Source organism: Strigops habroptila, chromosome 2 (assembly GCF_004027225.2).
Source record: "Strigops habroptila isolate Jane chromosome 2, bStrHab1.2.pri, whole genome shotgun sequence".
NCBI classification, from domain to species: domain Eukaryota; kingdom Metazoa; phylum Chordata; class Aves; order Psittaciformes; family Psittacidae; genus Strigops; species Strigops habroptila.
The window spans coordinates 22,948,883-22,973,633 of NC_044278.2; the positions used below are offsets into that span (position 1 = coordinate 22,948,883).

At 39.8% G+C, this 24,751-nt stretch overlaps 1 protein-coding gene across 2 annotated transcripts; it reads right to left on the reverse strand.

Moving 5' to 3' along the window:
• Positions 1–488: 488 nt before the first annotated feature.
• On the reverse strand, positions 489–20,246 carry C2H21orf91 (chromosome 2 C21orf91 homolog). Of its 2 annotated transcripts, none has more exons than XM_030477260.1 (5): positions 19,973–20,246; positions 19,495–19,624; positions 5,547–6,080; positions 2,139–2,201; positions 489–1,519 (listed from the first exon to the last, which is right to left on the reverse strand). In XM_030477260.1, exons 2-5 carry the CDS (start codon positions 19,616–19,618, stop codon positions 1,359–1,361), a joined length of 882 nt encoding a protein of 293 aa, XP_030333120.1. In that variant the 5' UTR covers positions 19,619–19,624; positions 19,973–20,246; the 3' UTR covers positions 489–1,358. The 2 variants fall into 2 exon arrangements, with proteins under 2 accessions (XP_030333120.1, XP_030333121.1); XM_030477261.1 differs by having other exon boundaries at positions 19,982–20,104.
• Between the last annotated feature and the right edge of the window lie 4,505 nt (positions 20,247–24,751).

Genomic DNA, 24,751 nt, shown 5'->3' on the forward strand with positions numbered 1-24,751 from the left:
CTTCTTTCAAGGCCCTTCCAGAAATGCATTATGGAAAAAACAGTAACATTAATCAACCTGTCCTGTGTAGTCCAGATATCGCTACAGGGAGGGCAATCAATAAATATAGACTGAACTCCAGCTTAAGTCTCAGTTTGATTTTAAAATCAAATCTAAACCTTTCTCCATGCTAGTCATTCCTTCAGGTCAGCTATATAAACCACCCCCTGTTATCACTTAAAGGGATACAAACAGAAAGCATAAAGACATTAATTTTTGGTGGGGGGAACTTGCTCCTCCCACCCCTGACTCTTTCAGTGCAACTCAGGAACCTTCAGTTACGCAAATGCAGCTCTTCTGTCTTTCTGGCAAACATTAACCAAGATTTCTCAGCGTGGCAGACTGTAGCGGCTGTTTTATAATGTATCGTCACTGTTTGCATTTCAAAATTAAAAACACTTTATCACAATCTGATCTAATTTTATAAAAAAAGCAAAACAAGGTAATGTAGTATTACAAATTTATTTAGTTTCATCAAAGTAATTTTTCAGCATTGAAAATTTCACACATATAAAACAACTTCAACTTCTATGCATTAAAACCAAAGTATGGACTTTTTTCTTTTTTTAATTTAAACGAAGTGCTGTGCTTTTCTTTTTAAACGTCTCTCATGAACCAAATTCTCCAGTTATAAAGCTAATAAAAATAAGTGATACACCACCACTTCTTTAACATGTGAAATTAGTCTCTTTGGGAAACAAGATTTTTTTAAAATTGTATCATGAAAGATACAGACCTGAAAAAGGATAAACAATCATACACAAGGCATAAACATTACACAGAGTAATTCAGACATTTTATAAAGAGATCTGGAAAAGTACCTAAAATAGTGATATTTATTTAGTATAAAATTTCGATAATAAAATATTGCTCATAATAAATAAGAAAACATGAGTTTCATTAACACTGTTCTCCCCTTAAAGCTCTCTCGGATGTAACATGATCAGACCTGATCAAACCTCAAATTTTTGTTTTTCCTCTGTATGAAGGAGGCAGCTTTACAGGCTTCAGGTCATTCTTTGTTAGGTACAATTTTATTGTCAACAAAACACAGAATTCATTTCAAGGCTCATGCATAGTTATGGGCAAGAAAAAAAAATCCCAAAATGTGAATAAACCTTATTACAATAGATTTTAATACCTAAAATATTTGCCTTGTTAAAACCAAAGTGGAATAAGACTCCTCATGGATTATGAATGCAAAGAGAAAGCTGCCCAAGTTTCCTGAAAAGCTTTTAAATATCTGTGCAGCTGTACTTAATGCTTATCAAAGCTGTCAGGGAAAGTTAGCTCTACAGGGAGATACAAGTGTACCCCCTTTAAATGGGGACATTTGATTTCATCCCTGCTCGTCCCATCTGTAGACATGGCAGCTTGGAGTAGTTCTTCAGCAGCTGCTCAATAGCAATGTGACGGACGTTGAGCTCTGAGGCCAGAGAGTCCTTTTCTTGGACTTGCTGTGTCAGCTCTTCGAACACATCTGCAAGAACACATTAGGTTAACACACTTGATCCCTGTACTTCCATAGACTTAAGATGCAGTGCTGAACATTACCATGAAAGAGGCACAGACATTTAACTGATAATTACGTGGATTCCGATTGTATCAGAAATAGTGTGGCCAGCAGGATAAGGGAACTAATCATCCCCCCGTACTTGGCACCGGTGAGGCCACACCTCAAATACTGGGCTCAGTTTCGGGCCCCTCACTATAGAAAAAAGACACCAAGGTGCTGGAGCATGCCCAGAGAAGAGCAACGAAGCTGGTGAAGGGTGAGCACAAGTCTTATGAGGAACGGCTGAGGGAACTGGGAAAAAAAACAGAATGAGGGGAGACCTTATTGCTCTCAACAACTACCTGAAAGGAGGTTGTAGCGAGAGGGGCATCAGTCTCTTCTCCCAAGTAACAAGCGATAGGACAAGAGGAAATGGCCTCAAGTTGCATCAGGGGAGGTTTAGATTGATAGAAATGTGATATATAAAGATTTCTCTTCAAAACTTAAATTGTGACGGCTTTCCTTTCAGTTATTTTTTAAAACAAGATTTTCCATATTACAAAGCAACACAAACCCAAACCAAAAAGCATTGACAAATTCTCACCCTGTATTTGCTTGAGCAGTTTTTCATTAAGTTGCTTTAACTCTCCAGGAGTCATCACAGTCACTGTAACAATAAAATTTGTTATTACTAGTACCAAAGTCACATAAGCATCCTTATGCAAACTTCCATTTTCTCAAATTCTCATCATTTGCATCCTAATAATCAACAGATGTGTGGCAGCAACTCAGAGACAACATTATTTATCAGTCATTTGTGGATAATTTGCCAATTCTATTTCTTATGTTGTCACAGACAAGAATTTACTCCATAGGAAAGCTCCCTCTTCAATGTCAGAAAGCTGGAAACTCAAGCCCTCAGAACTCCAGAATCAATTGCTTGTAAATTGCTCAACATTTTTAAATACTTTACCTTCCTCTGACTAAAAAACGCGGTTTCCACAGTGTAACCCCTGCCAAGTACCTCTGTTTAACTGGGGGCAAGTGGACAATTCTGAAGTAATTCCTGCTACATCTGCAAGCCTATAGGAAACAGCTTCCAGACAGAATTTTCAGCACACAAGCTAACTGTTTTGGTTATCAAGTTTTGTGCTTTATGCATATAAAAATAACACATACAGTTTCCACTGAGTACCCCACTAACAAATCATGAAGAAAAATCTTAGTTTGAGACAAAGACCAGCATATAAAAACAGGTTTACTTCTCACTTTCTTATGCTATGCTCCTAGTGAGAACTAGAAGATCCTCTGCATCATTCGAACGCCCTTCTGTATCTCAGGTTGTGTACATTGATCCTCCTTATAGAAAACACGTATTAAACCTTGTAGGAGAAAATTGTGAAAGTGTTCTATGCTGCCCTCAATCAACAGCAGCAAGTGGGGAAGCACTGGCTTTCTTCCCAGAAATCCCTCAACCCAGCAGTGGATAGAGGTTGGTGCCATGCCTGCTGCTGAAATGCCCTTGGCAGCATGGTGAAAAGTGACAATCCTGATCACCACTGGGGGATACAGGGCACTGGAACAAAAGCAAAGCTCTCACTGGATACTTGAGAAAAACCTACGCTGCGATGATGCAGCTTTTGTTCAGAGATTTCTCAGTGCAAGAGGTTTCAATATTGTACATTTAAAGCATAAGTTCTGAAAAGGATGGTTTTTACCTACACATGAGAGTCTATGATTATCCTAAGCCTTCCTTTTCAAACTTTCTCAGCTCCTGCAGCTGTGGGATACTAACTTTCTGCCAGCACTGTCAAACCAAACAAGTTAGCAACAGCTGAGATAGCCTACTTGTTACTCAAGACATAAGGTCACTTAATAGTGAAACAGATTCACCTTTCCCCTCCAACAGCCAGGTACAGCAGTGGTCCTTCCTACCCTTGGTTAGCAAACTGAAGATTCCTTTCTCACATCTTTCTACCCTTTAAGGTCCATAAAAGCCCTGACTGGATTTAATATAGTAATTCACAGCTGTATAAAAAGGTCAAGATTCCCTCCCACTTTTTTTATACCCAGTGGTAGGATGTTACTTTCCATCTTTTCATTATTTTCATCATCATTTCATCAACTGTAACAGATAGGCAGATCCACACACTTTGTGTATGTGTGTGTATCAGGACATGACTGTTTCATGTCACATAATTCTGACACAAAAGGGAAAGGGAGAAGGAACAGAACGCTTAATTTAAATGATAAAGTATTATTCTATCCATAGCTGAGGTAAATGATAAAGGAATGTTGACCAAGCTATTTACAGATACACTAAGAAGAGTTTTTCTTAGTGAACGGTTATGTTGTTACAGTGGAGGTAACTGAAATAAGAAGGTACCTAATTCTGGCAGCAAGTCTGACAAAAGTTTTTTCTCTAAAATACAAACCTTATATAATCACAGAGTCTCCATATAAATGTCTTTTAAAGCTAAATACTGCAAAACGATTAAATACTTATAATATGAAGCAAAAATGCCTCAAAAGTGCATTATGCAGTCCTAGCGGAAGGAAAAAAAAATCTGTTATCCTACTTAAAATGGCTTTATGTTCTCCTGTCCAAAACTCAGAGATCGAAGAGATAAATTCCAAGTCACTAACTTCAGTTAGATAACCCCATAAACGAGGTCAAGCTTTCATAATTCCTGTTAACTGCCACCCTGATTTATGCAATCCCAATTTATGACACCAGAGGACAGGTGGTCAAACAGCACAGCGTTATCTGTCTTGATTTACGGCTTTAAGACTTCTAATTCACTACAAATGCAATATGAAACATCACACAGCAGTTAAATAAAATCCCTTTATAAAGAATGAGATATGACAGAACTTTGCAGGGACAGGTTTCTTAAAAAATGGGAGCCTAAAGAAACCGATTCCAACTTTTTACAGTACCTCTTTCTCACTCCATCTTACAACATTCTGAAATCCATTATAACTGTTTTACACCACCTAATTTTCCACTGAGTATTTTACCAGCTTTTTTGTCTTCTTTCTCGCGTCTTTCGAAATTCAGAAACCTTCTCCAATTACCTTCCTCATCTATAAAAGTAAGAGTGGATGTATTCCAGTTTGGGACCAGGCTGTTCTAATAGCAGGATGGTAACTGCAGAGACCTCTAGGAACTTAGTCCAAACACATTTCACATAGGCTGGCTCCAGAGACACTACAATACCCTAGGTATTTCTAAAGACTTATTCTAGCAATCCTCTTCTTAAATAATGGGAAAACTTACTCCTCCACTGCTTTCAATATCACCACAGTCACCAGAAGATGTCTCAGGTCTACTGCTACAGCCTTTAAGAGGATATGGTGGCATAAAGGCATTCCCATTTTCTTATGCTCAGTAAACAGAAGAGGAAAAAAAATGTAGTAAGATGCACAAGATCAGTCTGCTTCTATTAAGAATATTTAATTTTTTATGTTGTTTCACATGTTTGCCCTGCTACTTTACCTCTACTATCCCCTATCACTTAGGGCAGCTCTCTGTAAAATATAATTCAAGGCACTCCACAAGTTCAGTAAGACAGTTATTTTCGGGAGCTTAGTAGTCACAGTTGGGGCTGTGTAACTGCCAAGACTGACACACTGGAGTGACTGCAATCAAGGATAACTTTTTTGCGTAAATTAGGTGTGTCTTGTACCATATTAGGGTATACCTAACACGAAAATTACCCACCCAAACAATTAAAAAAAACAAATGAAACAAAAAAACCCCAAGCCAATCAAAACCCCATCGCTCCCCTCTAACAGAAAACACCCCAACAACCAAAAACCTCACACCAACCAAACCCCCTGTGCTATCTGCTTAGCCGCATAGCCTTTTTCTTCCCCACAGATTTTATAGTCACTCCAAACTGTTAAAAGTTGTATTTCAGGATGTGAATGCTCTATGGGGACATTAAATAGTCAAGAGATTTTCGAAGAATGCCCTTGCTAGCTAGGTTGTATGTAAATATATACTTACGTTCTTCTCTGCTGTATTGACGATGCCTTCTACGAACACTGGTAAGAGAATCACCTTCAGCTTTTTCAGCTTTCTGGACTTGGCTGCGATTAGACCACAAAACACTGCTGCAACAGAAGGTAGCACCTCTTTCTTGTAACACACCAAGTCCGAAATCAGTGGATTCTCTTTGTTCCAAAAGAGTTTGTGAGCAGCTTGAGATGCCTCCAGAATTCCCATCTATCCATTTCGCAGAGTATCTAGGTACTGGGGAGTCAAACTGTGGGAGCAATTTTCTATCAGTCTGATGTCTGAAGTTAAAAAGCTGGTGTTGGCGTGTTTTTGAGCTTTCAGAATCAGAGTCTAAATCCTTGTTTTGTGCATACTGTATAATCCAGTTAATTTTTTTGCTCAAGATATTTTTTACTTCTGCATATGGACTTTTAGTGAGCTTTGATCGCGGACAGTCCTGATTTGCTATTAAGTGGAATTTTTCAAAGCAGTCTCTGTGCCCCCTTAAAGATCTTGTATGCAGAAGATCTGACTTTGGTACTCCTGTAAAGACACAATAAAAAAAGTTTACTTACTGTATACTCAATTTTTCAAAATCTTTACTCACAAGCAGCCAAGAAAACAAGAACTTAAGTGATGCTTTCCTATTAACAACCTAATTACTGAAGCAAACGAGGTTATGTGATACTCTATAATTTGAGAAATCCCACTAAGTTTCGCGTTCTTAGCATAAGAAGTGTTTTGCACACAATAATCTTTAGCTCAGGACTTGCAGATTACCTGCATGTGCCTCCTGGATAATAACACAGATAAAGCAAACTGCTAACTCTATACATATTGCACTACCCCTATACACAAGTGCATAAGCTGTATAAGTAATCCCAGCTATATACCAGAACGTTCCATAGAACAATTCTGAAGAGCATTTTGAGAGCAGTCATTCATGCTCCCATCTTCTATAGATAATGTTACTAGCCATCTGTCAACAAACACTGCAGTGGGCACGCCTGTGTCATGCAAGTGGTCAACATAATTCAGACTTAGTTTATTGTTTTGCATTGGTACAAGCTTGCAGCCCACCTGGAGAAGCAAGTTCTATTGCTGTTAACACTTGCCAACATTAAACTGTCCTGAAATTAATTTAACCTGTGCTGGTTTTGATTGGTATACATTTGATTTTCTCCATAGTGGCTATCATAGGGCTGGTCTGGATTCATGCTGAAAGCATTGCTGATAACACAGGGGTGTTTTAGCTATCGCTGAGCAGTGCTTACACAGAGCCAAGGCCTTTTCTGCTTCTCACTCCACCCCACCAGCGAGCAGGCTGGGGGTGCACAAGGAGTTGGGAGGGGACACAGCCTGGACAGCTGACCCCAACTGATCAAAGGGATATCCCAGACCATGTGGTGTCATGCTCAGCATATGAAAGCAGGGAGAAGAAGAAGAAAGGGGGGATGTTCAGACTAATGCATTTGTCTTCACGAGTCACCATTACACTTGATGGAGCCCTGCTGCCCTGGAGATGGCTGAACACTTGCCTGCCCTTGGGAAGTGGTGAATGAATTCTTTGTTTTGCTTTGCTTGCGTAGCTTCTGCTTTACCTATTAAATTGTCTTTATCTCAACACATGAGTTTTCTCATTTTTACTCTTCTGATTCTCTCCCCCACCACAATATGGGGGGAGCAAGTGAGCAGCTGCATGGGGCTTAGTTGTTGGCTGTGGTTAAATCATGACATCATACAAGATGAATGTTTATTCTCCTCTTTGCTTGTCCTCCTTCAAAGACTATTCAAACAGCTACAGCAGGTAACTTACTCAAACCTTAAAGTAATTGATAGTGATTGACATATTAAAAAGGAACACAATCTGTGAACATCTACAGTTGGTGAGTGAACACAGATGGTATGAGAAATAACTATTTCAAAAAGTTAGTAGTACTGCAGTACAAAATTACTTTCTGCAACTTTCATGGCTACTTATTTTAATTCAGATTCACCTATGCAGTAGATTCAGTACCCAAGCCCAGATTATTGAATGGTTCAACACTTATCTCAATGCCCAGTATACTACTTGGGAAGTTCCCAATATAATGAAAAACAATTCTGCCAAACAAGTTCTTCACTGCAAATAACAAATAGCATACTTGTGAACCACTGGTTGAAAGTGCTCAATGCTTACTACAACCAGAACATTTAAATCAACATGTAACAACATAATTAGATCTCTGAAACTAGGCAACATGAACTGAGCTGCAGCCACTGTACCTTTTAGCACAAAAAGAAGTATATAAAGAGATTAAAATACTAAAAAACCCCTACAAACAAAGAAGAAATGCAGCAGGTAACAAAATCTGATAATTGAGAATTTAATGAGCAGAAAAATACATGTTACAACAATTCTCACTTATATCTGACTTACCCTCTTAAATTCTTGAAGTAAACCTTAAGCACCCCACCCAAAATAAGCTTTTTTTTGGGGTGGGAGTTCAAACACTGAGATTATAAATTTTTAATTTTCCACTCTTTGGGCAGTGCTGAAACTCGCGAGCATTACTATTCCAGTTGGGTTCGTAACAGTGTACACAATTCACAGGGCAAAATGACAAAAAGAGTGGAAAAATGAAAGAGGACAGCAGTGGAATTTATTTTGTTCTTAGCAGCAGGGAGAAAGGTAAGGTCATGACGCTCCTTCTGTCCATGAACCAAGTATCAGAACAAACAAAAACGATATCCTAAGCAGATCCACCTTTGAAGAAGTTCTGGAGCAAAGACAGATGTTGTCTTCATGGGTATAGAGTCAACATTCTCAGTCTACACCTCAAAGTATCTTTCAACCTCTTTCAGCAAAAAGACATTCATTAGCTTTTCTAAAGCTCTATATGAGCTACTGCCTACTTGCAAGGCTATTTTCCCTTCTCTATCTTCACAGAGATTTAAAGAAAACCCCAAACATTTCTAGTGAAAACAAGGAAAGACAAGTCATTTGTTTTCATGACTTATTAGCGCAATTTAAATATAACAAGTCTGCTAAACTCAAGTAGAATAATGGAAACCCTTAAATCTTGAAGCCATCAAGGAAGAGCAAACACTGTCAACTGAAGTCAAGGCATATATTCACAACACTGCAAACCCTTTGAAGCCAGAATGATTTGTTCAATGTTATTGCTTTACCCAAGTGATTCTTCAACATGCTACACTGCTGATGCTTACAGTGCTGTCTTTTACTTACAGAAAACATCAACAGATTGGCTGAAAACCAAGTTTTACACAGTCTTAGACAATACAATATATACACAATAATGCTCTGGAACCCACCTAACAATTTGACCATAAGATGAATGAATAAAGCCAATGTCTTCTGATCACATGACAGAGTAAGCCTATTTAAAGCAAACTGAAGATTTGGTGAAGAAGAAGGAAGAAAACTGCAGAAAGCACAGTTAGTAAATCTAGGACAAACGCAGTTTTGCACAGACTGTTTCTAGTTCACAGCTGCTAATAGGTACCAATGTCTGTTCTGCTCTCAGGGTACCACCCTTCTCCCAACTCAAACATCAAACGTACCTACCAAGATTTCATTTCCTTATTCTCCTCTTTATCCTTTCCTTTCCCAAAACTCGGGAAAGGACTACTGCACTGTTTCCATTAAAAACAGGAAAAACCCCAAATCTTGTGGTTTTAATGAAATATTCCCAGAGCTGGATCTAGAGAAACGGCCTCTTGCAGTTAAGTCCTCTGCCTAGCATATCGGAAGAAGCCGGTCAGACAACATTTCCTTATGTATACACACTCTAACTTCTGGGGCAATCACAAAAGAAACACCTGCACAGCAAATGATAGAATACTGCAGTACCACTTAAAAAAAAAAAAAAAAAATTCCTTTGAGGCTGCTTCATTATTTCCATGAGAATAAATGTGCTTGTCCAATATGACAAGAGTGTGAGACCACACAAAATAAACACACAATTTCAGTTACACAAAAAAAAGAACAAGTGCAGCATAACTTTATAAAGCCCCGTCTGATTTTTACGTCTAAGCCACAAGCGCAAGGTTACTCTAGTCTTTCCTTCTGAAAAGTCTTTATCTTTCAAAAGAGTTCTGAACATTGTTAACTTCCCCACTCCAGAGGCATGCTGCCCAATGGAATCTTTTATCAGAATTCAGTAATGTTGGGTATGCCTGAAACTAGCAACTGTTACAGAAGGAAAAAAATGTTACTTCAAAAGTCTAAATTTTGTTATTTATATGCCATATATTAGCCATAATGTCACTATTTCTGAACATAGAGCAAGTTATTACAAAACAGTTCCAGCACACAAGAATACCACCCCCACAACCCTCACAATCAACCCAAAGAGGGTCTTTCTAAATAATCTTCAATACAGTTAAGGAACAGAAAATGTACAAAACCAAAAACCAGTTTCATACACAATTGCTACCAGACTTCAGCTTTCACATAACTGGTCTGGATTTTTACTGCAACAAACACATGCAAAAAAAAAAAAAACCCCTAACTTCCCAAAACCCCCCAAACAACACTCAATCAATCTTTTGTACTAAGGTGACAATTAGTCCTTTCCTATACAGAGAACATGAATAACATTAGTCACTAACCTTCTGGAAGAGCTGAGCATTCACAACAGCTGCTGTGCAAGCACAGACCAGTAATGACGTAGCAGTATTACAGCAAGAGTACGTTTCTTTTAACACAAATCCTTCTGTTATGGGCAATACCATTAGCTTTATGGGACAGAAAAGATGACTATTTCTTTTTTGTAAAACTTCATACTCCACTCAGATTTCATCACACTTAGAGAAAAAAAATCTACCAGCTGGTAAACTGGCATGGATCAAACAAATGATATATCATGATGACTCAGTTTTAGAAAACACTTTATTCAACACTATACAAAAAGAAAGAAATAAAACAAGGTAAGGCTTCTCTACATTACAAGAATTGTAATTCTGGTAAACAGCTATGGTCAGTTCTGGGGATTTTCACAGGATTTCAGTTCTGTCTCAACATTCCTGTTTGCTAATATCTACCTCAACCTCCTTTTTTTTTTTTTGGCTGATTCTTCAAGTCAGTAAAACACAGCCATCAACATTTTTCTTCTGCGTTTGTAGGTACATGTACAGTTGTCCTTTGTCTTACTTCCCAAGAACAGGATTGCAGACTATGTCCAAGCACATTCTATCCTTCATACTTTTTTTTTTTTCAGAGGAAGGAAAAAAATCTCAAAAGCAAAAAGCCCACAACCATTCAGAGCAGGAATGTTTTATCTGCAGGGGAAAAAAAAAATAAAAATCCACCAAAGTTCAGTAACATTTAGAAGACCATACCTAACTAACTTAAGAGAGCAGATGCTCTTAGGAAAGAAGCTTAAGCCAGAGATCATGCCTCAAGTGAACAAGATTCACAGGATGATGCCAAACCTTAAGACAAATCACAGAACAATGTATGTGTTTACCATCCATTAATTTTGCTTCTGATTCTGGTAACCCATGTGTTGTAGATTAAATACGAATGGTATCACTTTACTCAGCAGTATCTTTATATGTTGAGCTGTTGTAAGAACAGGGCTGCTTATTTAAGAGTTCAGTATTTCGGCAAAAAGAAAATAAAAATTGAATATTTCAATTTGTAAGCTATGCAAGACAGAAACTCTTCTTCTATACTGGTACAGTTCTCACCATGAGTCCTAATCCACTCCTACAAAATGATACTGTAAATGAATGACCAGCAATCAGGCACTTTATAAAGTAGTACACATTTTTGTAACTTCTAGTTATTCTTAAGTGCAAAGTAGCAGAGAGCAGAATATTTACCATACAAACAGGCATGTAATCACATCCCCAAAAAATAGACCCGATTTTAAAGTGTTTATACTTGAAAGTAAATGAGTTTTGATCATATTAAAGTTTTGGGGTCTAATTTGAAGGGAAGAAGTTTACAAAGGCTTTATTTCTGCCTTTGCCACTGATTCACCAACATCTATAACTCTTCTTCATGATAAAGATACAGAACTAAACTGAAATGTTTGCTCACATTGTATATAAAGCTTGCTAGAACAGTTCTCATTTGAAGATTATAATAAACAAATTTAATTCAAAAGGATGCTCTTGAATACCAAGACTACTTCATATCCCTTCATAAGAGTTTTCATTAAAAAAAGTGATTATTAGCCTGCTTGTTTATCTTCCACAGTGGATTTTTTCCCCCATTTGTTTGTTGTACTTTTTTTAAAACCTTCTGATTTGATCTTTCAGCTCCATCAGTTGGAAATAACATTAAAGCCTGTGTTCCCTTCTTAGCAATTTATAATGCAATGCTGGAAATGAATTGTTTTTGCAATGGTGAATAACCTTAGCTTAAGCAGCTGAAGAGGAAAAAAACCTCCAGAATTCAAGGCAGAGTGAACTAAAATTAACAAGAATACTTCTAAACACATGAATAGTCAATTATAAGTTTGTACTACATCAGTTAACTAAAGCCCCTTTACAAAATTTACAAGCACTTACGGGCAAGAGATATATATATATATACGCCTGACCATAGAGAAAGGAAAAGCTGTCTTCTCAGTATAATGCTGGCATCCACCATACATAGAGTTTCCATAAATATGTAAAATACATCCGGTTATTAAGGACAGTCAAAGAAGAGTGAATGCACTTCATAACACAAATTTGCATAGTACTGGCAACATGGGCGAAATCATCGGTTTAAGTCAGAACACTTACAAAAGGTACATCTCTAGTTCTAGCTAGTTGTGGAGACTGCCTTCATAGCCAGTAAGGAAACACTTCTTGGATGCAGTTTACCTCATCTTAAATAGATAACTCTACAAAGATTTGTGATAGGTACCTATGCTTTTTCCTTTAATCCTGTAAGTAAGCATGAACCCTTGTGAAGGAGGCTAGTCTATGGCTGCCTACTTTAAGAGCCCTGGCTTTCACTACATGTTCTGAAATGTTCCAGCTGCCTCCCTCAGCTGTCCAACCTGCACACATACAGCATGGCTCTGTATAAACAGAGATGTTTAGCCAGCTCCTTAAACAGCTCCTGAACATCTGCTAGTGCCCACAAGGAACTAGGAAGATCAGATGAGCTCACGTTTGGCTTACCTGGTGTACAGGGCTAAGAGCTGCAGCAGACAATGGAATGCTCCACAAGAGATTAAGTATTCATGTCTATCTATTTTAAACCAGTGCTGTGTATTAGTCTGCTTTTTAAGAGTGCTGAAAGAGAGGGGTTCTTCTAACAGAAAAGCAGATCCCAAGACCTGTTCAAAACACGTTAAATAAAAACGGCCCACGATGACCTAAGACAGCAAGTCATCCACACATCTAAATGACAAGGGGTAGGGAAAGCAGATATTCTTCTGTTCTACAATTCTGCCAGCACTGAAAAATGGGTTCATTCAAGACATACATCTCCAGTACAACTGCCTGACAAGACATAAAACCACCTAATATTTTTAAGTGTATGCATGCGATTTCATTTCAGAGTTAAATCTTATGATTTATTAGATTGGCTAGAAGGAAAACGCCAGTGCCATTCATTAACTTCCAAAACCAGACACCTGGTAAAGAACAGATATTATCTTGTTCATAAATTAGAGTTCTCGCCTCACCTTCATAAGATAAGGCCAGTGCATTCCACGCACTAAGTATGCACACAAATCATCTCCCACTGCATTTCTATTAGCTCATTTGTATTTTAGCACATATCAAACCCACACTATATAAGACAGAACAGAGATACAATTGACCCTTTAAACATATTTTCAAAATTCATGTTCCCTATAAACTACTAACAAGAGGGTTTACTACTGTATTAGACAAAGCAATACATGCTGACGAAAACATTACTACGGGAGCTATCTTAAAGATGTCTCACACTTCTTAAGAAAAATCAATTAACCTGATCTAGAAGAGAGCAGAAGCCATGGGACAGGATTTCTGTATTCTGGATTATGCCAGATAAGCAACATAACTGCTCAATTTACTTTTTCGCATGTACAAACCTCCCAAATCTACACATACAGAATCAAAAAAAGTACTTTTAAAACTAGCCACACAGCTCTACTATTGCTCAGTGGCACTTAGAAGATTAAGAATAGCATATCCAACTGTGTTTGGACTTGAATTTGTAGTTAAGAGGTTTACTGGAAACTGCATCTAGTTCCACAAGTCCATTCAAGTCTGCAGAAATGAGTCACACCTCTGGACTGCAAATACTACCTTGAAAAAAGTTCTCATCTGTCTAGTCTAAAGGGCAATGATGAATTTTTTTAGCTTTCATTGCCAGAATAATGTATTTTACTGGTTATTATTTCATTAACACTGAAGAAGAAGAAAAAGGATGTGTATATTTTGGAACAGAATGAAATTTAAGCAGCAGTTTCCAATCCTTTCAGCTACATCTTACAATCCATTTTATTTCAGTGAGATATTCTTCTGTAGAGTGTAAGGAGGAAAAAAGTGAAATTTGAGTGTTCACAGCCTAAGAAAAAAAAGGGGGAGGGGGGCTGGTGGTGATTAGTTGTTAAGATGAACATAAAGAACAGAGAATGAGGATATTAAATGAGATTTTATAGACCTTAACAGGAAAAAAACCTATGCAATAAGGCAGATTTGTTCATAGGATCTTTGTCTCAACCTGGAGACTGGGATACAGCAACCTGATGCTGAAATTGATTCAAGTGCTATGAGTCTATCAGCACTTTAAAGGACCATGAAAATATAACTATCTTCACACAAATCAGGGGAATAGATGCCCAGTACTTATACCATTTCTTCTTTTATATTACAAGACCTGTAGTTCGACTCTAAACATAAATGGAAGCAAGCCAGTTTGCTTATCAGCTCGCATTCTCCAACATGTTATTGTAGTTAGCAGCACCAGATCAGCAAAAGAATGAATAAAATTCAATTAGATTTTTCCCCTTCTGTTTTTTTTTTTTTTTTTTTCTCCATTACAAACCTTTGAATCTCAGGAAACTCAGATTTCTAAATAATTCTGCATCAAGACATACCAGCATAAAACCAGGTTAAGACAGACACATTGTCAATGACATAACATAAAGCTAAACTGCAATTATTACATGCTTTCATCTTTGAAATCTTCAGAGATAAGTCCCATGTATGAACAAATACATTTAAGTTCCTCAAGCTGGGTTTTCCACAGGCATTGCCCAGAGGATCACAAAGCGTGCATTAACAAAGGACATCTGCACTGCACAATGCATTCCTATGTCAAGAGATCTAAACAACTCTAAGCAGCACCGCAGGAAGCACAACTGAAGCAGGGTCTAGATGGTTACATCCTCCTACTACCAGAATTAGAGCACAGTCTGGGTATCCCTGTACAGCACCACATTCTTATGTGGAAACCGTACAACGGCAGTTTCAAAGCAGCTTGTAGGGACACCACATTCAAGTGGTGGGTTTTGTTTTATTGATATATAGACATCCAGACAGCTTTTATACATACACACATTTGTACGCTCATGTATTTTTCCCCTATCCTCCAGCTGTAACTGCAGATCTGTTGTTAGTATTATGTATTTGCTACCAGAGTTCAGTTAGTAATTTTCCCATATATAATGAAATTAAAAAGGAGAAGAAATTTGTCTCAAACTAACATACCACACATGATTTCCTGTCTTATGCAATCTAGTTACATATGAATTTAAAACGTTTCCTGTTTCAATCCAGATTACTACTGTGACACCTACTCAGAAAAACAAAACAGTACACAATAATCTCTTATGTTCACCTTGCCTGCACAAGGAAAATAAAAGCCAACAACAAACTCCAGAAGACCCACACCACCAGGGTATTCTAAACTCCACCTAGAACTTTGAAATCACTGTACAGAATCAGCTTAATTTCTCAAAACGTTAGTTTAGTATTTATCATATGTAAATATTTCGCATATTTTAAACTTTAAGAGTAACATTAAGATTCTGTTTTGCTAAATCACCTGGTAATGATCCCTCAGACACAAAAGCTAGTTTCACAATAAAAGTATTTATATGGAGCTTAATTCACTCAGCTTCCTGGAGCATGAATCCTCAAACTAAAATACTGTCAAGAAAAAACACCACCTCCTCTCTTGCCCTGTTTAGACTGAAGACTAGCACTACTAAACTCTCCTAAAAACATTACTTTTCCCTGTTCAAGAAAGGTTGATGACATGTAATAGGAGAAAGTTTAAACTTGCATCTTTCCCTTCTGTTTATTCTGTATGCCCATTTTCCCTTTTCTCCTTCATTACTACTCTTTCAGTCAGCTTCAGAGAAAAAGACCCTATAATCTATATACATCACTCCTGAATAAATTCACCACTCAAACCAGTGGTTTCTGTGAATTGACTGAACTTGGGAAGAAGCATAATTTCAGGCTAAGCTATCATTTTATTTCATTAACAGACTGAAAATCTACAATTAAAAAATATGCTGGAGACCTAATTTCTGGTTAAAAATCCCCAAAACACAAATGGATTTATGATGCAATAACTAACTTCCTCATTCAGAAACTCAGCAGTTATTAAGGCAGACCACAGATTAAGCTTTCTGTATAGCAGTCTTCTTTATAAAGGATTAAGAATAAGTTGATTTCCCTCCCCCCCCCCCAATTATTTATCATTATTAAGCTATTGTTCAAACATAATAAATGTTACAAACACCCCAAGGTCAGGAAAGTAAAGACAGACATATCACAACACTGATCCAGGAAGAAGTCTGTTGAGTCGTTAGAGATGGGGATGGTCTCTGATTTGCTCATTTCCAGTTACTCATCTTGGCCAACCAAGATGATCAACAACATTACCATCTACACACAAGCAAACTTGTACAGCTGTTGAACTTGAGAGGCATCAGAGGACACAAAGATTCACCATCACTAAGCTGTAATGTTATTAAGTACAGCTAAGTAAATTTTATTTCTATAGTGTTTCTACATATTTGAGAAAGTCTGTTTAAGAGGGGGTTCAGGTGGTTAAGCCTTGGGCTAAATCAGCTTCAAGTGTGTGGATTTACCATAGACAGCTTTAAGCAATAAGATTCTGGCATGAAGAGAAACTGACTTGGTCTCATGAGATTTGTTAACGCATTAGAATATGACACCCTTTTGAAAAAAGAAACTGGGACACCTACTTCTAGAATTTTGTACATCCACTCATGGAATCATAAAGGTCCTTTCCAACCTAAATGATTCCAAGATCATCGAGTCCAACTGCAAATCTAACACTGCCACCACCACCTGCACATGTACCTGCAACACTCCCTTCAATCCTGACCCACCTCCTAGTGTGGACTGGATGGTCTGGAAAGATGGAAGCAATGCTACACATTCCCCTTAAGTCAGACAGCACTTAACACATGGAAGTTAACAGGGTGCTGCAAACAGTGGGAGTACTTAAGCATCCTGCAAGATGCTGAGGTGTGACTAATAGCCTGCCTGCTATTTCCTTCTTCACTGAGAAGTTACACATGCACATCAACTAACACTAAGAATGAGCAAGCCTTAAGCACTAGCTGTTGCATGATTATCTTTGGAGAATAGTGTATTCTGCTTCCTGAATTACTTAAAAATTTATGTATGTATTTAAATTGCTTGGATTTTTAAATACGATATTAGATAAAAAGGAGAACTATTGGCAAGAATAACACTTCTTTGTAATTATGGGATCGCACATCTATAGAGTTGATGCATCTTAAGAGTTGATTCTGTTCAACTCTGATTCTGTTCAACTCAACGTGTAGCTATAACACATCTAAACTTCATTAAAATATAAGCAAGAGGTCAATACGAAAACATCCAGTCTAACATTCTGAGTCAGTGAATTATCCATTTCATTCCCTACCAAGGGCTGCCAAAAGATTGTTATCTTAGATATATACAAATCACAGCTTTTGTCACAGGAAAATACAGGAATGCAGTAGATATGTCAAAAGTAGGAAAAGCATGACCGTGGATATAGGAAAGGGCTGGCTCATGCAGTGGTTCAGCTGAAAAGTCTTAAAATGATTCTTTATAAAGTCACTTACACAGCCTCTACCACCTTTAAGTTGCCTCTCCCTGTAATCAGTAAAAGTGGTACACAGTATCAGAAACTGAGGTATTTTGATGCTATAATGAGCAAAGATATTAATGCTTTTACTATGCAAAATAAAAAATAAGTTTTTACTGTAACGATTCATGTAATTTCAGGTGAGCTTTCATCACTATTCTGTATAAGCAGCCATCTTTCAAAATTAACCAAAAATTTAGAAGATTATGCATAGAGTCTGCTGCAGAGATTTAAGTCTTTACTATTATCAAGGCTACTTCAGAATTCCAGAAAAAAAACCAAGAAACCCCAAAAAACCAAAAAAACCCATTCCAGCTAAAAAAAATGCTTATTTTGTAAAACAGTATCTGTAACAAGTAACTTTGACAAATCCACAGCTTATCTCAAAAAACAGAGGGTAGGAAACATCCAGCAATTTTATAATAATGTTTCAACACTTTCAAAACAAAACTAGATTCTGAATGTAACCAAAGTACTTAATTGTCATTATGGCAATAGGGGAGGTTTTCCTAATTTTAAAGTCTAGAAACATCTTCACACTGAGAACAGTAAACCTATTTTAAAGCAGTAAGGAAACTCAAGAGGTTAGATAGTTGCTCCGAGTTTTATCAGAAAGTGTAAATATACAAGTATGTCTCTTCTAAACAAAAGCATACAGCATGCAACTTGCTACTGAAGTATGCAAGTACTGTTCAGATTAAAACATATTGCCTCTAGTACCAACATAGACCTTAAAGATGCATAATAGAAACTGCATGGAACACATATCCTCACAGCCCCCTACATTCCAGTCAGTTTTATGTTCCTAGGGTTCGAAATAAGCAACTAGCTGACTGGGTACAGTGCTTATATCTCACGGTACTTTCCACTCAGGCAGACTTAAGACCTTTTGTGTACCCTCATATATATCAGAGGCAGAATAAATCTTATTATCTGTCATGAAAAAATGGGATTATTCACAGAACTGTGTTAAGATCTTCATATTCAATTGCCCTGTACCAATACCGGTTACTCCAGGCAGTCACATGCACGTACAATTGGCAAATACCACTTTATATAACTGGAACAAACTACTTCGTTGCCCCAAAATCAAGCAACAATATTCATACTTTTGAAAAATCTGTTATTCAATTTTTAAAAGAGAAATAACTAATCTGCTGTTCATTCATGCCAACACTTGACTCATACATGAAGAAGAGCAACAAGATGGGCAAGCTCTTCAGCAAAAGAAGGTTTGAAATTCTAAAAACACCATACTGGAGACCAAAATGGTAGTACAAGATTAGTCTTTTAAAAGATGAACAAAATTCCTTCTTTATAATTAGCAAACTTTTAGAAGCTTTGACAATGAACCCAGCTTTATCATACAAGATGCATTATCATGTTATGAAAGCAAAAAGAAAAAATCCTCTGATTATTTCTAGTGAAAGTAAAACATTAATCTTAAGAAACAAAACCAAAACCATCCTATTATGCTCTAAAATTTGAAATTGAAGTAAGTTTTACACAAAGACCCCTCTATTGAGCAAAACCCCTGAATAAAGGCAGAACATTAACTCCTCCCAATCTGAGTTAACATCAGAGGTCTAATACCACAAGACGAAATTAATGCCAGGGCATTTCAGAAGCTCTTTAAAGAGGGGTATATCTTTACATCTAGAGGAACAGGGACTAGAGCAGCTAGGGCACCCACCTTTACTGGAAATGAGCTATTTAGGAACCTAAGAGACTAGTCTGGCCGGCAAGAAAACTTTATAAATACACGTTTCCAAATCTAAGCCTTTATGATAGTCTTCAGAGAAGCTCAGTTTGCGTCCAGCTCCAAGCCAAGCAGTCTAAGAACGAAGCTCGCACAGGACAACTCCCGTAAAGCGTTACCTTCGATGTTCAGCTCGAAACAAACGTGGCAAAAGGAGAGCGTTTCCTTCTCGGTCCCCAGCTTGCAAACGCTGCAGACGTTGTCATCGTCCAAGTCGATGCTCACAAACTGCTCTTCGTTCATAGTGCCCTGTGGTGGAAGGGGGGGGGGGGACACGACACGACAAGGGACAGGACCGTTACTGCACCCGCCACCCGGGCGCCACACGCCGCCCGGCCCGCTCCGCCCCGACGCGGGCGGAACGAGGGAGGCAGCGTCCCGGGAAAGTTTCGTCCTCAGAGAGCGGGGGGCGGCCAGGCCGCACAGCGGGACGGCGGGGGCGGAGACGACGGGGACCGAGTCGGCGGGGACCGAGCCCTCCCGCCGCTTCCCCGCCCGCGCACCCCTTCCTTTCCCCTCCCCGGAGGCTGGGCTGGGCTGGGCTGCCCTGCCCCGTCCCGTCCCGCTCTCTCCCGGCCGCCTCCTCAGGCTCCTCACCGCGCTCACCACCGCGCGGTGCGGTCCGATCCGGTCTGGCCTGCTCCGGCTCCCTGCTGCCACCGGCCCCAGCACCGCGCACCACTATTGTTCAGACGCCAGCTCCTCCGCCGCCAGAGCTCGGCGCCAGGCACCGCCCGCCGCTTCCGGCCGAGACCACGGCTCCTGCGAGACGGGGTGTGGGGGAATGTAGTGGCTCCTGGAGCTGCACTCCGCCGCACATCGGCGGCTGGCGTCGCCTCAGAGCAGCGCAGTGAAGAGCGGCGAGGCGGGGGGAACGAGCGGCTGCCGCCTCCGCGCTGCCGCAGGGACCAGGAACTCCCCTGCTCCCCAGCAGCACTTGGGTTCTCCCAGGGAGAGAGGAGCGGGAGCGGTGAGGGGAAGTCCGCCCAGCGCGGCGGTAGCCCCTGGGGCGAGCGTGTGCGCACTTCGCACCCTGTCGCCCCGGCCAGTGGGAGCGGGCGGGCTGGGGCGGGCTGCGTGGAGCTGCTCGTGTGTGGTTGGGGCCTGTTTGTGCAGTAAACCCAGCGCACACTTACACATCAAGTTAGGTGGGAGTGTTGATCTGCTGGAGGGTAGGAAGGGTTTGCAGAGGGATCTGGACAGGCTGGCTGGGTGGGCCAAGCCTATGGTACGAGGTTCAACAAGGCAAAGTGCCGGGTCCTGCGTTGGGCCACAGTCATCCCATGCAATGGCGTTCTTCCCCCAGGCTTGAGGAAGAATGGCTGGAAGGCTGCTCGGCAGAAAAGGATCTGGGGGTGCTGATTGATGGCTGCTGAACATGAGCAGTTTGTGCCCAGGCAGCCAAGGCGGCCAACAGCATCCTGGCCTGTATCAGCACTAGTGTGGCAGCAGGGCCAGGACAGTGACCATCCCCCTGTACTTGGCACTGGTGAGACTGCACCTCAAATCCTGTTCAGTTCTGGGCCCCTCACTACAAGAGAGACATTGAGGTGCTGGAGTGGGTCCAGAAAAGGGCAGTGAAGCTGGTGAAGGGTCTGGAGAACAAGTCTGATGAGGAACGGCTGAAGGAACTGGGGTTGTTTAGCCTGGAGAAAAGGAGGCTGAGGAGAGACCGTGTCATTCTCTATCCCTACTTGAAAGGAGGTTGTAGTGGGGTCTCTTCTCTCAAGTGACCAGTGATAGAACAAGAGGTAGCAGCCTCAAGCTGCACCAGGGGAGGTTTACATTGGATATACTAAAAACTTTCTTCACTGAAAAGGTGGTCAGGTATTGGAACAGGCTGCCCAGGGAAGTGGTGGAATCATCACCCCTGGAAGTGTTCAAAAAATGTGTAGATGAGGCCCTTAGTAACATGGTTTAGTGGTGGACTTGGCAGTCCTGGTTGGACTGTATGATCTTAAAGGTCTTTTCCAACCTAGTTGATTTTATGATTCTATGATCATTAGCTGGTGATGTATCATACAGAGCAGGCTGGGGACACGTGTTGGTTGGGCTTTGTTAGCAGTGAAACAAAGGAAGTGTGTATAGGAATGGAGGCTGGGGTGAGTTTGCTGAGGGACAGGGAGGAAATAAAGTCAGAACTTGCCTCGGGTGTGTGCAGAACCTGTGCTGGGTGGTAACTTCGTCCTTTCATGTCTCAGGCTGGGGTTACGCTAACCTGAGCTTTCTAGGAAATAAAAATTGCTCCTCGGGGGTGGTTATTTTTCACTTCACTTCCGCTGTAGTCTCATACGGAGGAAGGAAAGGAAAAAGTTGCTGTCAAAGAGGGTTAAAAATTGAAGTCCCAGGTATACGTATTTGGCGTGATGGAAAATATCAAGTACAGTCTTTAAGTGCGATCTGAATGGAAAGCAGAAGCAAGCCAGGTCTGTGCTTGCACTTCGTAATGAAGCTGCAGCTGGTAGGTCAAATGGTCCTGAGAGTTTCCACAGCTGACGGAAATTGTGCACAACACGTTCCTGCGTGTCAAAGTAGGATTATTTATGAAGAGCTTCCAGAATATTCTTCATTAAAAGACGTATTTCTCTTGTTTTTATTGTTTCTTTCACTGTATTTTCTTGGGGCATTTTCTTCAATGTTATCAAAAAGAAAGAAAAAAGAAATCCCACACTGTGCAAGAGCCCCAGCCTTCACAGCTCTTAAGTAGTGAGCCACCTTTAGATTTGCTTCTGTTAGAGGATGACGGAGCATATTGCATCTCACAGCTTCCTGAAATGTTCCTCAGATTGTTTCTCCCATGGGCTGAGACCGGATTTGGGAGAGGGGTTGCATTTCCTTGTTCCCTCGTCGTCTGGTTTTTTTAACATACATGAAGAGTGCCAAAGAAGCAGCCCTCTGACTTCATTGCAAAAGCAGTATTAAGGCAGAAAAAAGGACGTCAGCCTGGGGTAAAAGATGTAGAAACAGAAAGGAAAGACTGGACAGATGATGGTAGAGAATTATGAAAGTGATACACAGTGGAGTGTTTTCCCCTCTAGAATCTGATGTAGACGCAAATGCTATTGAGTCTCAACAGCCCATCACCACAGTGCAGCAGCAGCTGTGAAATCCAATGGCAAAAAGGTCATAAATCTTGTTAGTAAATGACATGTGGGAGACAGTATGGCTCTCAGTGACCAAGCTGCTTTTCTTGTAAAAAAATTGCTCTAAAATATAGAGGTCATTGCAATAAAAATAGTAAAAGAGAACGAATGTGTCAGCAGTGAAGTTATGAAAAAAACTAGCAAATGCCAAGATGAAGATTGACTGTGCAATTTCGACTTTGTCCATGATGTGGTTTATATACATATACATACCCAGCCACCCTGGCCTCTGTCCCTCTATACGCTTTTGTTTTGTTTTGTTTGTATACATACACATACACCTTTCCTCGCAAGACCTTTGGTTCATCAGTGCACCTTATTCTAGCAAAGAGTTTACTTACATTGGAAAATTATTTTAGTAGCAAACAAATCTGTTCCGTCTTTTTATGTTTCTTTTTACTTACTGAGTTTGCATTTTTGTTCTAGGGAGACTTTGGCAGTGATCACATTTTAACAATTCCCACTGCTTCACCTTCCTCCAGCTGCTTGGTTGTGTTCCCACACTATTTTCTCGCTGCGTTTCAGTGTTTGTGACACAAGGGACTGGAATTAAAAGAAAGAAAATTAATTTTACCTCAGATTGATTCACTCTTCTGCTTCACAGTGCAGCCCTAGAAGCGCTGGTGGGAAGGCAGCTGAAGGGGTAATGCATAGATGAAAATGAGTACACTGGCCTCTCTATCATGAAATCGTGGCTTGAGCTTCATTAGGATTTTCACTCCAAACAGCTAAAAATTAGAAATGAAAGCTTATGTCAGTGTTTTACAGACATACTTTGTTCTAGTTTCCTCAGTGAAGATTTACAAGTTCTAAATCTAAAAGACATTTTTACTGGAAAACAGTGTTAAACAAGAGTCCGGGGAGAGGCAGAGTTGCTTGGGCATTATCAAATATACTGCAGCAAATCCCCAGTGGAGATAAGGAATAGTGTTGGCACCACCCAAATGAAAGTATCTCTGTAGGTTTCCGTGTGTATATTAAAAGAGACTCAGGAAAGGAGAAAAGTTTATAAAGAATTTGAACTTGAAACTCACAGTCTAGCTGAGGTAGGTCTGCCCCCCTCCCCCGCCAAACATCTGAAAAGTAGCATTTCAAAATCAGCCTGACTTCCTTCTTTCCCCTCTCTGCTCTCTTCATTCTGCTGTCCCCTGGGCTTTCCCTTCTCTAGGTCAGGCAACTGAGGCTTTTCCAGGCACTCTGGCAGATCATCATGTTCTTCAAGCAGTTCTGTGTCTGCAGCTAATAAACACATACATTTTCTCCAACTCCTTTGTTTTTTTATTCTGCTGGGTTTTTTTCCTAGTTTCCTTTATTTGTTGCTGTCTTTGTTTACAGATCTTTTGTTTCTGTGCTCTCTAGCTTTTCCTAGTGTATTTTATCTTTCACCCCTGTAACACTCAACAAATATAGATAGGAATACTTTGCAGTACTCCTCTATTGTGTGACCTGTTATCTTTTCTTATTCTCCCAGTCCTCTTGACTCAGTGTATAACCTTTACTATAATGTAGTATTTTAAGCCTTTATTGACTAGACTTAGTCCCACTTTCCTTCTCTCTGCCATTTCCTTTGTGTTGGATCTGGTGATTTTATGGCTGCTGCAAGGTAAAATGAGTCACTGAGGTGATCCAAAAAATACAAAAAAAAAAAAAAAACCCCAAACCTAAAAAAACCTCTCAAAACTTTTCATGATCAGCTCATTGAAGTGACTGTATGTTCAGCTATATTATTGCTACATTTTGTGTAAGGGGTTTTAGGGTGGGAATGCGACTGACCTTCCAGCAGGCTGAAATTGCATCAAACTTGATGTAACATTACCAGTTTTATCTCTTGCTCCTAGTTCTTCTGCTAATTTATCCAGTCCCTTTGCTATATTTTCCCTCCAGGTGATGATCCATGATCCTTTTTTTTGGCAACTGAAGTATTCCCTGCTTCTATTAATTCCACTCACCCACCCACCCCCCCTGTTATTTTAGGTTTTGTTGAGTTCTCTGCTGAAAAGTAACCAATATTGGTCAGATTCCTGCCCAGTTCACTGCAGAATTGCCCAGACATTCATTGTGGTACAGCAGAGGTTACGTCAAGATGGCAGGAGGAGTAGAGAGCAGTAGTAGAGTCTATTTGGTTTTCTTCTTCTTTCTCTTATGCCTTCTTCTTGCACTCACCGAGTTGTATGCCTTCATTAAACTGTGGAAATTTAGTTTTGTTCTTTAGTCAGTGACAGCAGGAGATGTA

What these genes read in the sequence shown, in the direction of transcription:
- C2H21orf91 (XM_030477260.1), bottom strand. Translation starts at nt 19,618, where the DNA reads ATGAACGAAGAGCAGTTTGTGAGCATCGACTTGGACGATGACAACGTC. An exon ending in TTTCGAGCTGAACATCGAAG is followed by an intron (nt 6,081 to 19,494) that starts GTAACGCTTTAC and finishes GTGTCTTTACAG; the next exon opens with GAGTACCAAAGTCAGATCTT. An exon ending in TCAATACAGCAGAGAAGAAC is followed by an intron (nt 2,202 to 5,546) that starts GTAAGTATATAT and finishes TTATTGTTACAG; the next exon opens with TGACTGTGATGACTCCTGGA.